This window comes from Xyrauchen texanus, chromosome 24, assembly GCF_025860055.1.
Source record: "Xyrauchen texanus isolate HMW12.3.18 chromosome 24, RBS_HiC_50CHRs, whole genome shotgun sequence".
Lineage (NCBI taxonomy): Eukaryota > Metazoa > Chordata > Actinopteri > Cypriniformes > Catostomidae > Xyrauchen > Xyrauchen texanus.
The window spans coordinates 33832487-33850066 of record NC_068299.1 but is presented as its reverse complement, the minus strand read 5'-3'; the positions used below and the strand labels follow the sequence as shown (position 1 = coordinate 33850066).

Genomic DNA, 17580 nt, shown 5'->3' with positions numbered 1-17580 from the left:
ATCAGGGGTCGAGGTCAAGCCAGATAATTTTTCCTATGCAATTAAAATCCCCTGTGGATGAACCAACACTGACAAATCGAACATCCCTTCCAAAATCAATTCCTCTTATGACTACTGGCACCTTCAAAACAGAAAGATAGGAGTCGTCAACAACAGCTGTAGCCCCCTTCCTCGTCGCAGCCAGGACCCCTGGTTAGAGGAGCGCCCAATAGAAATATTCCACTGTGCTGTTGCTAGGTGGATTTTGCACCTTGTGGACCAATCAGAACAGTGCTGGTGAAGGGAGGGCGCGGGGAGCTGGCGGTAACAGAGTGCGCGAGAGCCCGAGTGCAAGGGAAGCCCTATCATTGAGGCACGGCTAAAGACAGCATTTGCAAAATGCCGAATAAAACTAAAAAAGAAAAGGTAAAGTACCGATTACATTGGCATTACCGGATTCTCTAGTTTCTGTCTAATGAATGCGTTCGAGATATTAGTTTACGAATGAATTATTCTTCAACATTTGCTGGTGTCATTTTCGGTTGTGAAGGCCGCGATAGCGTCTAGCCCTCATTTGTGTCTCTGTATGTTCAGTCAAAATATGGACAGTTATGTGTTCAAAAGTATTTAAATATAAAGAAAGCCTTTTAGAAAGTTCGGTGGGACGTGTATTACAAATATGACTGATATGTGTTTGGGGCAGTTCTGTTAGAAATCTGTTTTACCCTGTCTTTGTTTTAGCTCAGTTTTGTATAGTGAGATTATAAACGGTTGTTAATATGTGAATACAGAGGCGCATTAGTTGACACACTGCAGCATAAGCCGGACAGCATGTCCCCTGTCTCGGTATGAGTCAATGTTTTTGTGATCAGATGCAATGGTTGGGCTTTGGACATCGTTATATAAACGCTCGATACAGAAGTGGACAAGTTTGGCACGATATGCCGGGTGGTGTGAACTGAAATAATGTATCATTGCCAGTACCCTTCTATTAGTTGTGCATGTCATTGACATGCTTTCAAATTCAAAATGTAGTTGCATTCTGGCTGTTAGGTGCCCCCACCTGTCATATCATCCCTGTCATGTTAATGGCCTGTATGCAGACATCATATTGTGATATGATGAATGGTGATTTTTAGAGTGATCTGCATGAAAATATGTATATCTCAGATATCTCATTTATTGGTCTGTTTTTGGTCATTGCAGGAACCCAGCAAATCTGCAAAAAGCAGCACGAAAAACAGTAATGCCGGTGGTGGAAAGGATGCTGGAACTGAAAATTCGGATGAGGTAAAGATGTATAATAAAGACATATTGGGTCTAAGAATTAAAAATTTTTTGCTTTTTTTTTTTTTTTTACTTTTCAGGACACAAGAAGACTATAAAAATTCAATTTCAGTGCTTTTGCAAGATGGCATTAATTATGCATGCATAGTAATATATAAAGTAATCATGCAATTTTGCTTGATCTAATAATATTTCTTGCATTTAAGATTTCAAGAATCCAGGCAAATTTGTGCAATGTATTTTATAAAAGTGCAATGTGGCTTACCTTCTTTACAGTAACATGCTTGGATTTTCACACTCAATTCTGGATGGCATACAGTAGGTCTCTAACTGCATACTTGCAGATTCGAGATTCATACTACACTGGGTTTTCTAATTTAATAACAAAAAAAAAGAAGAAAAAAAAAGGAGCGGTGCCTCTGTGTGAGCAGAGCATTCATTATAGATCTAAGCTCTGGTGAGGATGGGTAACCCTCTGACATCTACCTTGCTACCCAATGCAGTATCTTCCTCCTAATGCAGCTGAACTTGTTGCATATTCTGGTTTGGTTATTGGTTTTGTTTAATCTTTCTTTTCCCACTGTTATTCAATAACCAATACGATTGAAATGACTTTAAAGCGGTTTTCTTTCTATTGTAAGCCATTTAAATCCACTTTAAATATGGGTAAAGACAGTATGTGTTATTAGATTTAATAGCAGCTGCTTAAAATAGGCTAACAGAGTTGTGTGATTTTCTGTCTCTTAAGTCCTGCTTGCTTTTCTTTCTGGAGTATGGCCCAGGTAAATTGTTGGAGACCAATTTGCCTCTCCATGTTGAGTGAGAAGGAGAAGCATAAAGTTTAAAAACAATTGCGCAGCAAAACACGATTGCCTCAAGTTCAATGTTTTAACCTGTCATTAGAGTTTCTTTTAATGGAATTTTGATGTGGAATTGCTCTGGATGTAAAGATTCCATGCATAGTTTCCCAGAGTTAGTTGATTGTTTCAAAAGGCCATTGCTAAGATTAAATACAGCACAATTTTGAAGGACAGGTTACTAGAGTTTTAAAAAATAAAGTAAGTACAGTTTCTCCTTGCCTACATGTGCTGATTAGTTGATGTTGAGTCCACACAGTTAAATCAAACCTGATGTTATTTTTAGGGATGCACTGATACAAAATGTGTGTGCCAATACGATATCCGATTATTTCATAAAACAACTTCAAATAAATGTAATGTTTTATTCTTCTTTAGTTTCTACATGTCTTCCACGTTTCAGAGTAATGGGTCTTAGTTATAAACAAAACTCTGCCAAAGCACACTATTGACATTCTTAACTCACATTAACGGGATTTCTGAATAATGAAGTTTGGCCCTTTTTAGCTGAAGCAGCCTCTACTTTGACGAACGCATCTTTTTCTTGCTGTGTCAATGCTTTAGGGTGAGTAATCAAGTTTGTTGTGTTAATAGTTTTAACGGTAGTTCCACCTCATGAAATTCCAGCAGTGCAAAGCTTGCAAATTGCAACCCTGCTGTCATTGAGCCCATTTGCATGCACCCCAATACGCTGATTACGTTGAAAATTCAGCTTGTTTTAAAAGAAATCAGACCAAGTAAAAAAATCATCATTTACATGATATTTGAAATAATTGAGTTATTCTTTTTACGTCAAACCATGAAGAGGCATGCGCACAACAGGTAGATGCATTGGATAAGCTGGTAAGAATGCTGATTTAAAGGTGCACTCAGTAATGTTTGGAAGTATGTCAAAGTATGGTTTACACTGACACCTAGTGGTCTGGATGCTGCATCATTCTAACACGGTAGTTTTCAGTTACCAGTTCCATTGTAGAAATTGACTATGCAGAGTAAGCCAGGAATCATTTAATCCATTAATTAAAGTGTCCAATAAAAGGGCAATTACTGAGATTAAGTGAGTAGTATTCAGCTGGTCATGTGATACTAACATGGCTGCTCCCATGAGATTCCCCTGCCCCATTTAGAGTAAAAGAGCTTAAGGAACGCTGTTGAATCCTTTTTTATGACTACACACGTTCTCGGTTTATGAAGCATAATCGATGTAAGAGCGTGCATGTAAAGGCCTAAACATACTTAACGCAAGTATGCAAACACTGATGCCATTGGTCAGATACATGTGGTCCCGTTGTACATACATTACGTACGCATTTGCATTTCACTGGTGGTTACAATCAGACCACAAGAGGGAAATAGACTTTTTAGGTATGACCACAAAATCGATGCTGCATCTGAAACCATTATTTTATAGCTCCATTTCCTGGATGAGCTCATACTGCCTTCAGAGGCAGGATAAAAATAAGGTGCTTATCAAACTGTTCGGAGATTAGTTCCTTAAACGTTCCATTCATTCAAAACAGCTGTCAGTTCATCCAATAGTTCAAATTGCTGCCCGAGTCCGCCATGATAGTTGTTGATTGAAAAAAGAAAATCTGCCCTAGGGCCCCTTGTGGCAACGCTGAGAATGCAGCGTGTACTTGCGCTGTGTTAAGAATTGAACGCTGACACATTCACAATGCAACAGCGCGTGAAATCGAGTTTGCGTGCGTCTGCATTCACATACTTGCGTAGAGTATGGTTGGGCCTTAAACGCGCTTTCTCAAAAGAGACATTTTCTTTCTCACACTGCGCATGTTGTAGACTAATTGTCAGATGCTTTTTTCCACCCCCTTCTGATTAATGGAAAAAATTGTCCATGATCAGAGGCTGTTTTTTTAACAATTGACTAATGTACGATAGTGCAGTAAATTGCTTTTATCGGCCCATACCAGTACATCTCAAGTGGATTTTGGCCATTCTCAATGCAAACTTTTTTCCCCCTATTATTGCTTTGGTACCATCATCCAGTCCAAGTAGTTTTTTAGACCCTGGCAAAGACACATGCAATGTGTTAAAGGAACGGTATCCTATTGTTTATGTCTTTCCTTGCATGTCGTTGCCTTTATATTGCTTACCACAGTAGTGATTTGCTAGATAATTTAGGCGTGTTTTAGCTAAGTGCCAGTGTTCAGTTCCATCCAATTGTCTGGTTGTTGTATTTTGATGTAATAGCATGTCTCTGTAGGTGCTCATATATCCCAATGTTCTTACGAGGGAGTAAAACTGATGGCTGGAATCGGTGGGCAGAGAGTCTGATGTAGCATAGGGTGAAGTTTATCGATTTGGTCTATTTTAAGCTGGGCTCAGTCATGCAACCCCAGTTACTCAGGTCAGCTCTGCAGTGTTATGGGCAGGCCTCAACATGTGTCCCACAGCAATATACACACCCACCCCTAGCTTTGTTGTTTAAAAAGTCTTAATGTAGATTTCTTTTCTTTTTTTTTCTCTCTCATTAAAACCTTCAATTAATTTACAAGCCTTTTTCCAATGTGGACACTCATAGATTGTATAATTTTCAATTTATACAACTTTCCACCATGGTGCTAGAAATGCAGTCTGGTTTAGCATGTGTTCTTATAAATAAGAGATCAGCTCTGTTTTTGAAGTAAATTACTGCGTTTACATGCACACCAATATGCTGAAAACTACCAATCAATCGTCTTATTAAAAAAAAAAACTGATATTGAATGAAAACCATGTTTACAGAAATTATCAGGTTGTCCTCCAATTTTGATGTCAAGTGTAAACAAGTATGCGCCCAAGACATCCTGCCGTTGAATAAGCTGCCAAAACGCAGGTGAAGCTGTTTGCATGCAGAGTGAAATCGTGGTGAAACTGTTTAAGGTGTTAAAATGACCTTACATGTCAGATTATTAAGCATAACCATGTAAGATCATGCATGCAAACACGCTCATTGTGGGAAGTTGCGCCATGCTTCTGGTCCAAGACCTGTTTATTTGGCTCACTTTGTTGTAATACTGTACTTCTCACCTATGGTCAAAAAGGTTTCTGTGGCACTTATCTTGCATGGAAGACACATATTTATTTAATAGTGTAGCTCAGGCTACTCTTGAAAATTTAATGTGAGCTTAATCTAGATATGGTAAAAAGTAAGTATGTAGGTTGGGCTTGTTGTGGACTAGGGGTTTGTTTGCAGTTTTTTGACTGATGCATTTGTTGCTTTGTGTTACCACTGCTCTAAATTCTGTAACAGTAATTGCATAGTTGTAAGTTTCATTAAATGGTTTGCCATTGAAAAAAAGAGTCAAGACCATAACTTTTTTTTGTGTGTGCAAATAATCTTTTGAGGTACGATTACAGCTTTTCATTAAGGTCTTGCTGTGTCAAAGTTTTCTATTTTTGCAGCTGTTGAGGACTGTTACTAACTACAGACATGTTTGTCAAGCAAATTAATGCAATGACGATTCAGAGGTGTTTTATTAGTCCTAATAAGCAAAATGTAAACAGTCTGATCCACATTCTTTTGTGTTTCTCTTCTGTTCATGGTGGTACGTGAGAATATATGCAGCTTAAGCATCAACTTGCACTCAGATAGTAGCTCTAGAAAACGAAAAGAATTGGTGGTAATTTGGAATTACTTAAAGGGGTCATGACATGGTTTTTTTTATTGTATTATTATGTTCCCTTAGGTGCAATTATAGTATTAATATATTTTTTTTTAAGAAAAACGTTTAAAATCTAGTGATTTATGACCTTTTCCCACCCTGTTTCTCATCCTCTGATTCAAACAGTCTGTTTTGGGGCGTTTTCCATTTAAGACTTCAGTGTTAACGCCCACTGTTATGATTGGCTAACGCCAGTGCCTATGTATCAATTATTGACGCTCCCAGCCAGAACAATATGCAAGTAAACTAAGTAAAAACACTGTGATTATTCATAATGAATGAAATTGCGCTTTAAAAAGTAGTTTAAAGTTTAAAATAGATTACTTACAGTTTGCGTCGTCGTTGTTCCCAGAATAGTCGGCACGGACTTATCTTTGAGCAACAGTTTTCTGGCAAAGCCAGCATCATATTGAGATTTGTTCTAAAAACAGTCATCCTTAAAATGTACAGAACAAACGCTTAAGTTAACACTGCCGTGACTGGGTCGTCCGCAAAAAATAAACTGCATCCATTTTTCCCTGACGTCTGGATCTTTCGGCAGCTTATTCAGAGGTTTTGTTTGACCACAGCCAGGAACAGCACATCTGTGTGGCATCGTAATTTTCCTGTGCACAAGTAGTCTCTGTCAGAGCTCGCTGTCCATCGACTGAACACTTGTGAGGCGACGGCGATACTGAAATGAGCGTAGTTGTCTTGCGCTTAAAGCGTAGTTATCTTGTGCTGGAGGCGGTCATATGCAAACGCTGTTACGTCACTTCTAACCGACACGTCACTTCTAACCATGAATCCAGAACGAGCTGTATTTTGAGCTTGATTAAATAAATGATTCGTTTAGAATGGGGAGGACGTCTTAAAATATTAAACTTGCAGGACGTTTTAATGATACAAAGACCTTTTATATACCAAAAGATCAAGGCAAATTTGGTTTCTCATGTCATGACCCCTTTAATTGCTGGATGTTGTGCCTCTCGCTTACAATGTAGATGGCTTAAAGGGGTCATGACATGAGGAATCAAATTTCCTTGATCTTTTAACATATAAGAGGTCATCATTGACAATACAAACATACTGTATGTTTCAGAGCTCAACTTTCTCCTCACTGCAAAAAGAGTATTTGTTGAAACCAAGCTGCCTAAACGGCAATCAAAACAGCGGGTGTTTACTGTCAAGTCTTAAAGAGCCCATATTATGCTCATTTACAGGTTCATATTTTGGGGGTCTACTAGAATAGGTTTACATGCTTTAATGTTCAAAAAACATAATTTTTCTCACACTGTACATTGCTGCAGCACCTTTTCACCCTCTGTCTGAAACGCTCTGTAGTAGCTCCTGTCTCTTTAAAGCCCCCCTTTCCGAAAAGCCCAGTCTGCTCTGATTGGTCAGTTGGCCCAATTTGTTGTGATTGGTCAACCGCTTGGAGCATGTTTCGGAAATGTAACGGCCCTTACCAAAACAGAGTTTAAGCTACCGAGGTTTCCTGAGCGGCTATAAACACTATTGTATCTACGGTAACAATGCTATGGTAACAAAAACCAATGATAAAATAAAACAATTACATTTTCGTAATGTACGTACAGCTAGAACGTTTCCTTTATAATTAACTGAACATAGGCTTCTAGCGGGTGTGTAGCTCTGCAGAAATGGATTTTAGGTGTGTTGGAGCAGACCCAGTGACTGTTCTGTATGCCAGCAGCATCAGAGCCTTGAATTTGATACGTGCATCAACCGGCAGCCAGTAAAGAGAGACATGGAGCGGTGTAACATGCGCTCTCTTTGGCTCATTAACAGCATTGGCTGAGAAATAGTTTTTCTTTTGTAAGCAAAATGGACATTATGACTGAAATATGCCAATATGAATCAGAATTTAATGGAATCAAGAGTTTATCAAAATTGAATCTGTATCAATACCCAGCCCTACGCAAAATAAACTGCAAGCAAATTACTTGACAAAACTAGTATGCTCCCATTGTAATCAATAAGCCTTTGACAGTGTAAATAAGAGATTTATTCTATAATCTATACAATGTTTATCGTGAAACATGCCTCTCATTAGTTGGCAAGCATATTACAAATTACCTGTTAATCTCTTATGACAGTTGCAAACTTTGCTTATTGTGTGGTTTTGTCAGTCAGATTTCATGCTAATAATATTCAGGGTCAACAAATCTGGTGCGTTACCTCACCCACCATTTGCATTGTCAGGAATTTCCAGTAAAGACTCAAAAGGATAGAGCTACACAATTAATCGTTACAAATCTGAGATTACTATGACAGCTGCTGAATCTATGACGAATCAGAGACATATATATTTGTCCATTGTGATAACAACTGATCTTAATGTGCAAGTTTTAAACCATCTGTTGCCCAGATGCTTGCTTTAGAACAAAAGCGAAAAGCATAGTCATCATTTGGAATTATTTTGGATTCGTTGCATGACATTGCAAGTGAGCAATGTAGACAGTTTAAGAAAGCTAGAACGCTCCTATTATGATTTTTGTCATAGACTAGAGACCTGTCGCAACAGTCAAAAATAAAATTGGTAATTAGTCTTGTTTGTCAGGATTGCCTTTACATTTTGTGGTCTTATTTATTTTCTTTTATATTGTGTTTGCCATTAGACACTGGAGTTTGTCCTTCTGTGACCAAAGGTGGTATAATGGCATAGAATAGTTTAAAGTACCCATTTTCATTCTGAACATACTGTTTCCCCAGGCCCAGCAGACTGCCAGCAAGCGTCCGAGCAACAGCACTCCACCTCCTACTCAGCTTAACAAAATTAAGTACTCTGGTGGACCACAGATTGTAAAGAAGGAGCGTCGACAGAGCTCATCACGATTCAACCTTAGCAAGAACCGGGAACTGCAGAAACTCCCCGCCCTCAAAGGTAGAAATTACTCTGAACAGAAACATCGCCTGAACAGTCATGGTTCTTTTTGCCTTCTTAGAACTGATCAAATGATCTGTTGTTGTGTACATAGAGCATTTCACAGTGACTGGTGCCAATTGTGTTAATTGAGCAGCCTTACATGACCTCTGCATCATTTTCTCAGGCTGTTATTTGCTTGTTTCTGAGGCAGTTGTGTTTGATGCCAGTGATTGCTGCTTGCTGAGTTATGAGGGTCTCACAGTCAGCCAAGTGAAAGACTCTGTTCATTGCTGTCAAATTTTTGTGAAGCATTTACCAAGTTTCTGTTTAGTGTAGGGACTCAAATTGAAGTTTAACAACTCTTTCCGATTCCAATTAACAATTCCATTAATTATTATTATATTACTGTCGAGGAAGCACCTCCTTGTTAATCAAAACTTTATATCAATTGTGTAAAAATGTGTGTGTGTATGTTATATATATATATATATATATATATATATATATATATATATATGTGTATAATAAATATATACACATAAAACAACCCCAACCTTAGTCCAGCCAAACCAAAATATCAAAAGCATTCTATGGCTGCAAGTTTGGTGGTCAGTTGGGCTTGATTAGATTTAGTGATTTTATGGTTATACGACGTAAATATGGAGATTGAATCTTTCAATATTGAAAGATTGCTTATTGTTTCCTCTTCTCTGGATTGTTGACTTTCACTGTTCTTTTCCTTTATTCTCTTTCTCATTGTTGCTCAGTCAGGGAGATTCCTTTCAGTCAGGCTTTGCAGGGAATATGAGCACATGACAACTCATAGACGGTAATTGGATCAGCAGTGCAAGTGTCTGCATTAAGTAGGACAGTGAAACCTTGCCACAATCCACAATTTAGGTAGTTGTACACTCTATTCTCCGATCTAATCGAGTCCTATACTTGGGAGTTAATTTCTTAGAATCTAAAGTGGATGTTTCTTAGAAAGCTTATGGTTTGGTATTAGTTACTAGATTATTGTGAGCTGGTCAGTGCAGTTATGCATGGTTCATGATCATTCCTCAATTGCAGTGCTCTGTGATTATCCTGTGTTAATTTACACCCTGTATAAATCTGGTATTAACATATGTCTCGAGTAGAGATGCACCGATTGCAATTTTCTTGGCCGATTCTGATTTCTGATTTTTTTTGCAAGTGTGACATTTTATTTTCATAATAAAAGAAATTAAACATTATAATTTCCCCCAAACAGCACTGTTACAGGATCTTCTCTCACTTAAACATCTCTCAAAATAAAGTGCTCTGTGACTGGAAAGAGGTAGAAATAACAATTAACTGCAAAGGAGTTGCTTTATATAACAAAACAGATGTCATTTTCCACTATTTTTATAAATTGACCTTTTTCTCTTTTTTACTTGTCTAACAAAACAATTCCAAAGATTACAAGCCTATGGACAAAACTGAAGTGTCCAATATGCTCAACATTGACATTAAGCTTACATTAGATGTCCAAATATCAGATGTAAAGCTGATTGCTGCTTCGGGATCGGCTTGTAACCCTGGAATCACCCGTATTTCACACCCATCTCCCGCCCCCCTCCCGTTTTGTTATTTCTCCCGGAAACTCCCGTAATTTGTATGGCCCAAACCTCGTTATATGAATAATCACATCAGTATATTATTCCAAGGTTGTCCAGTTGCCAGATCTTGTATTAATGCATCCTACTCACACAATCGACACATCATACAAATTTCAAATCATTTGTGACCTCAACCTGGCAACCAAAACCCATTTGCGCTGTTGATATCTGTGCAGGCAGTAGATGCGGGAAGTTGAATCAAGCATCACTGGTAGATGGGAGGAGAAGACTCAGGTGGTGCTCCAGTGAAAAAACTAAATTTACATATAAATTTAACAACAGCTGGATGGAAGAATTTAATTTAATATCTTGACGGCATCTCGACAATGCCCATGCCTTTTGCAATGTGTGTCGCGCTGATTTTAATATCGGACACAGTGGGAAAAATGACGTTACTTGGCACATTTAAATCACAACGGCACAATTTGTATGTATTTAGCCTGCCTCTGCCATCCAGCACCCCCTTCCCCTCTCCCAGATTTGTGCACCCAAATGTTGACAGGTATGCTTGTAACAGGCTGCGTGTGTGACATGACACGAGATTAAACAACTTGGGCAATGCGACGTCGGAAAAGTACCACCTACTCTGTATCGAGGAAATTTATCAGATTTCTGAACCCTCTGTCCTCAACTGTGGAGAACGGCTGGTCATCCAGGGCCATGAATTCCATAATTTTCCTTGTAATACCTTTTGGTCTTTTCGCTGCTCATACCAAGGAAAGATAGGAAAGGCTGCTGACTTGTGTCTGGCTCTGACTTGCTTTAGCCGCTTTCCCTTTTTTAGCTTCTTTTTTAAAATGGGCATATTCAGCTAGGTGATAGTGTTTTAAGTAGAGGTCGACCGATATTGGTTTTTTCAGGCCGATGCCGATCTTTTGAAATCCGGGTCGGCCGATGGCCGATTAATGCAGCCGATTTATTTTGGCCGATATTTGGCCGATATGTGCTTGTTTTTAACCTCTTATTTGAACCTTTTATTTGTAAGATAAAATGTAACACAAATAATTACTTAAGATAGACAATATTTCTCAACAAATACATTTATTGAACACTTGACACTTAAATTAAAAATGTATAATGTAAAAACATATTATATAAATAATGTATAACAAATATATTAAATAAACAAAGCAGGTGTTACGAACTGCTCCGAGACACAGATCCAAATGCAGCTTTAATTAAGAGGCAATCCAGACACGTAATCCAATATTCAGAGCATCCAAGAGAAGCACAGGCATAACTAGGGATGGGTATCGTTAAGGTTTTAATGGTATTACTATCTTACCGATACTGCTTATATATATATATATATATATATATATATATATATATATATATATATATATACATAAAAAACATGTTATGTGATTGTTATTGTAATATAACATTTTTGCACATTTTATTTTCTCTGTAAAATAAAGATGATATTTAAAGATTCTTTCTTTTCCCTTGCCAGGGCTCCAGACTGCAACTAAAATGGTCACAATTGTGACCCAAAAAATAAATGATTGCGACAATCACTTAAAATCTAGTCTGGTCGGGTTGTGTGTGTTCATATGGGGTTTTGTCAGATATCATCTTGTGAGTTTTTGAATACATATTTATATGTATTCCACTTATTTTTGTATAATTCCCTTGTACTTTGTGATGTGGTGGTGGCGGCATAGTGGGCTAAAGCACTAAACTGTTAAGCAGAAGGTTGTTGGTTCGATCCCCACAGTCACCACCATTGTGTCCTTGAGCAAGGCACTTAACTCCAGGTTGCTCCGGGGGGATTGTCCTTGTAATAAGGGCTCTTTAAGTTGCTTTGGATAAAAGAGTCTGCCAAATGCATAAATGTAAATGATGTACATCACCTGAAGCTTTTTTGGAAAGTTCATGTGCGTCTAGAGTGCATATGGACTGTGAGCTGTGCTTTCTTCCTCTCCTCAGTCAGACGTGAACTGTATTTGTGATGAGAGATCCAGCTTTTGATATTTAGGACTATTGAGGGACTGATACACCGCTATTAATGTGCAAAATTTCACTGATGCTCAGGAAGGCGACACACTACTCTATGAATACAATACTTTATGAAAAATACCTCTTATGTAGATTCTGAAGGGCATTACTAAATGCTGTCTGCTGTCCCGAAACTGTACTTAACCATGACTCCAAAACCGAGTTATGAAACGAACTGTGAATTTATGTACCATTGCAGCTTTAGTATTTGGTCTTTAGTGTTGTCCTTAATGGTTCCATTAACGATTCTTTTAGTACTTTTATGAAAGAAATATTTGGTAATGCAATTCTTATTTATAAAACCCTAGGCATCATGTTTCCAAATAAGATGAGTTCAGATTGTAATAGAACAGATTGTTATAAAAGGTATGTTGACGTAAACTTTTTAAATTGTATTCATTCTTTTTATAAAACACTAATTCAATTTAAAATTGTATCTTTAACTACACAGTGTCATATCAACAAACATCCAGTATAGGGCTGGGATAAACGATTATTTTTTAAACGATTAATCTAGCGATTATTTTTTCGATTCATCGATTAATCTAACTATTCATTTTTCCAGTCCGAATCGATTTCGATTATCTCCCCATTAATTGACTAATAGCAATTTATACATGTTGATTTACATATCTGAATGAAAAACAAAAAGAATTCCTTAACATTGCAATATATGTTTATTGCTCTTAAAATTCCAAAATAAAAGACTATACAAGTGCAAAGTAATGCATTCTTAGTCAGCGGTAGCATTCAATAAAACCTTGAAGCCTTGAAAACACATAGGCCTAGCTTACTGAAAAAGTGCATCTTGTAATTCTTCTTTCAGATTAAAATAACAACAACTTGATGTCTAGCATTCAATAAAAAAATAAAAAGGTCACCCAAAATACTTGTTTAGAGCAATTGAAAGAATACAGTAACCAATGTAAACTTGAGGGCTTTAAGCTAATACAGAAAGTGCTTTTCCAACAAAAAATAAATAATGAAAATAAACATTCAGAATTCAACATTCCTTTCACCTTAAGAATACTGTGTGTGTGCGTGCGCGTGCGTGCGTGGCGCCTCTTAAGGTGCTGGTGCATTGCCGTGGTGCTAGAATGGAAGGCCATCTCCATTTTGCAAAGACGACATATCATGGAATTGTTTCCTTTAATTTAAAAGAATTCCCATACTTTAGAGGAACGAGTGCCTTGCACTTCTGATAGTCTGAGGAGCCACTCGTGTTGCTACTACTCTCCGGCGCCGCCATCTTTGTTTTGGGTCTGACGAATCGACGTGCATATTTTGCACGTCAAAAATACGTCGACGCGTTGTCCCAGCCCTAATCCAGTAATTACTTCAAATTCTTGGTTCTTTTCAAGTCCTATCTGATGGAATGAGACTTGCAGTTAAAGCTACACTATGTAACTTTTGGTCCTCCTCTTTGGTCACTTTTGGTTGTGATTCGGCACTGGTCTTGTGGCAGATCTCCTGGTTTGAGCAAGTACTTTAAAACATTTATAACCGATATTACTTACTTTGAGGAAGATAAACAACACTCTTAATTATATTTTAATATGATTATTAAAGTGTTTTATCCACTACACAATACACATTAATGTTTGTTTTGTACTACACATATCAGGTGGAACTTGTGAAATGGCCCATATGAGTTCAATTGACTTGAAGAATGATGTTCAGTTGGTCTTGAATTAGCTTCAGTTTACTGTTACTAGGCCTACTATAATGTGAAACATCAGTTTTAAAATGTTTTCCTAGTGATGTAAAAATAACCACAAGGAATGCGTTTTATTTCTGAAGTTGTGCATCCACACACTGCAATAACAGTGTCAGATTATAGTCTCACTGTATCTTAAAATACATTGAATTCTTATGGAGCCTTGACCATTACAAGTATTCACCTTTCTATGCCGGATGCCAAACAAATGCATGTGTTAGAACAATGTCTCTGTGTTTGTTTCTGCCCCAGTCGACACTGCAACTAGTGGTCTTGCACTGTCTCTGGATGTCCACATGGCAAACAAACAGAGGAAGCTTGGAGGTCTCCCTTTTCCTGTCTTTGTCTGTGAAATTCTCTTCAGTGAAGCCAAATGCTTGTTTGTCTTGGAATTCCATTAAACAAGTGATTTTCCTAGTGCATGTACTGTATTAGTATCAGCCATGATGCCAGTTTGGATGGTTTATATTCAATTAAATCTAAAATTACGTTAATTAAAATTTAAAACTGTTTGTAACGTTTCTGTATGGATTAGGGTAAAGAAAATATTGCTAGGTGGAAATAAAAGCAAAAGTCAACAGACAGTCCTTGCAGTTAGGCTCATACCAAAATGTTTGTGTTTTAAATTACATGCAAATAGGGAAATTTATTTTTCATTATGAATGTAGACCTAATGATTAGAAATATCTGTATTGATGTAGAGAAAAATGAAGACAACTGCATGCATACATTCATAATTTATTTATGTGTGTATTGTAGCCATATGCATAAGTAGACCCTGTGAGGTCTGTTCTCTAGATTTCTAGATTTCAACATACAGTAGGTAGATTACATAATTTTAGTGATGGCATCTTTGAATAGGGTTTCAAATGAATGCTTGCATTCTCCCAATTTTGTGGAGTGCATTCTATATCACGCGGTGGTTGCCTGCAGCAAGGTCTGAGCATACAAATGTCAATGCAGTTAGATTGACTGTCCATTGTATGAGGCATACAAGATGTAGACTGTCATTTCATTGACTTCTTTTCATTGATCCTCACTTGCTAAACCTGGAATAACAACAAAACAAAAGGGTTTAGTTTTAGCAAACTGTTACTTTGGCTAATTCAGCTGTCTCACCATTTGTCTAACCTGCAAACGTGTATAGTATTTTACATGAAAGAAGATGTGTTCTTAAATGCAGTTTGAATCCGATTGTCTAAAACCCTTTTAACCGTGGTAGAATCACTGTAATGCACAGCCTTTTGTGACTCATTACTTAAAGGGTTAGTTCACCCAAAAATTATCCCATAATTTACTCATCCTCAAGCCATCTTAGGTGTATATGACTTTCTTCTTTCAGCCAAACACGAGTTATATAAAAAAAATATCCTGTCTCTTCCAAGCTTAGTGTAGTGAATGGTACCTTAGATTTTGAAGCCCAAAAAAGCGCATTCATCCATCAAAAAAGTAATCCGTATGGCTCCAGGGGGTTAATAAAGGCCTTCTGAAGCGATGCATATTTGTAAGAAAAATATCCATATTTATAACTTTATAAACTATAATCACTGGCTTTCGATAATGGCCGTCCTCGAGTTCACAAGAGTCGAGTTCCAGCGTATGATATAGGTGTAGCGTAAGCTCTGGTGAGAAGTGACGAACGCAGAGTTCATTCTGCAAAAGAGCAGCATTGTTTGTTCCTGTGGCTGTCAAATTCAACAGTGGCTCAATAGCACCCTCAACTGACAAACATTATGAATCATGGCCTCAGTGATCCGCTTCAAATACAACACTATGAGGAGCAAAATGATTGACCGGTAAAAATCGTCAATGTCTGTGGTTCGCAGACACATTTTTGTTTGCCGTTTACAAAGTCTACATCTGTCACCAGAGACCGGTGAGGACTCTGGACCAGTCGCGATTTCTAAGCGTAGGCAAGGGAGGCAAAACCTTTTGGGTGAGCAAAATAAATGACTGTACATACATAAAACAAATAAAATATGACGAAATGTGAGCTCAAATAATGTGCGTAGAAGTCACCTTTCTGTAGTCACTCTGTCAAACAGGTGCAACCGGTAGATCAAATTTTAAAGGAAGGCAGCCTGCCTCAAGCCTCCCTTTTAGCCTATTGCAGTCTCATTCAGAACCTATAGCATGGCATGAATGAGAGGGGCATTAACTGTCAAATACAGCAAAAAGTCACGTGAGGGGTGATATTGGCTCCGATTAGTGCTGATTCGTCCAATACTCTGTCTGTCAGTCAGTGCAATTGTGCTCGTATCTCATCTCATCTCATCTCATCTCATCTGCAGATCGCTATGCATGGGATGAACTGATGGAAGTGGAGAAACTAATTGCACCAAAAACAGCTAACAGACATCTGCACATTTGGTCACATACAAATCAAAATTAACTTAAAATTACTTGAAATCTGAAAGGGTATGCTTTTTAGTGAGCAATTGCTCTTAAAAGTTCTGATCCGTGCCATCACAAACCCTTTGTTTACCAAGGAGTAGATGACGGATGATCAAAAAATAAGATAACTATGAAAGGAAAACATGAAATATTCATGACATATGCTTGTTGCTGTATTCTTGTAGGTATTGTTTTGAGGCAATGAAAAAAATAAATAAATGATAAAACAATGCATACACTTGAGTCTTTGATTTTACTTGATTTAATAGTGTTAATATCATCTTACAAAAATAAGTATTTCATGCTATTTTCAGTGTAAGGCAAAAGGTATTTCATATGCCTTCCCATACAGAAATCTGATATATGACAATTAACATATAAAATGTAATTTGTTTTTGGGCTTATATGTAGGGCTGCCCCTGACCAAAGATTTTTGTAGTCAACTAGTAGGCGTTAGTTTAAGCCATTAGTCGACTAGTTGTCGCACGTTTATGATATTAATTGAATTACTTAAATATATATTTTGGGGGGCATCAGAAAAAGTTCAAGGGCTGAGAAAGAATGTTAGAAGTAACATTGCTAACACTGTTCTACAATACAGAGAAATACTAAACCGTAATAATGAGCCTTTAAAATATAAATTTTACAAGCACACGCACGAAGCAACACCGGCAAAAGCGGTAATGATCCTGAATGTGTAATGAAAAAATGTGTGAAAAACAAGCAAGGAGACTGTCTGAACATTTTGTTAATTTATAGAGAGAAATGCACATTAGGGTCGTTCCAACAGACGATGATCTCGAGGATCGACCATGGTCAGAGTGATCGCCAATAGCTGATGCCTTTGAGCATGACAAGACAATATTTGGCTCTTTTTCCCATTTTAAATTATTATTATTAGGCTGTTAATTTTACAAATTATTTGCCTGTAGACACAGACACATGCTTGACACACTGTTTGTACAAAGGCATGCAGTCTCGTGGAACATGCGCATGTAAAAAAATGTCACTCTTTTTTGTTTCTGTCTTCTAAATGTATTTATTTTTTCTGCAAGGACAGCAAATGACCTCAGACATCTCAGGTCAGGAGGTGCTTTGAGTTCAGTTCACGTTATTTCCACAGAGCAGTTCATTGTGAACTCAACTCTTTAGCTTGTAAAATAATACAAACTAT

At 37.5% G+C, this 17580-nt stretch overlaps 1 protein-coding gene across 1 annotated transcript in view; it reads left to right on the top strand.

Annotated features, from left to right (window-relative positions):
- Positions 1 to 196: 196 nt before the first annotated feature.
- Positions 197 to 17580, top strand: part of LOC127618210 (serine/threonine-protein phosphatase 2A 56 kDa regulatory subunit delta isoform) — a 53933-nt gene continuing 36549 nt past the window's right edge. The window contains exons 1-3 of the mRNA XM_052090536.1: positions 197 to 405; positions 1186 to 1269; positions 8501 to 8672. Coding sequence (XP_051946496.1) covers positions 379 to 405; positions 1186 to 1269; positions 8501 to 8672 — 283 coding nt within the window. The 5' untranslated portion in view covers positions 197 to 378. The remainder of the gene's footprint in view (positions 406 to 1185; positions 1270 to 8500; positions 8673 to 17580) is intronic.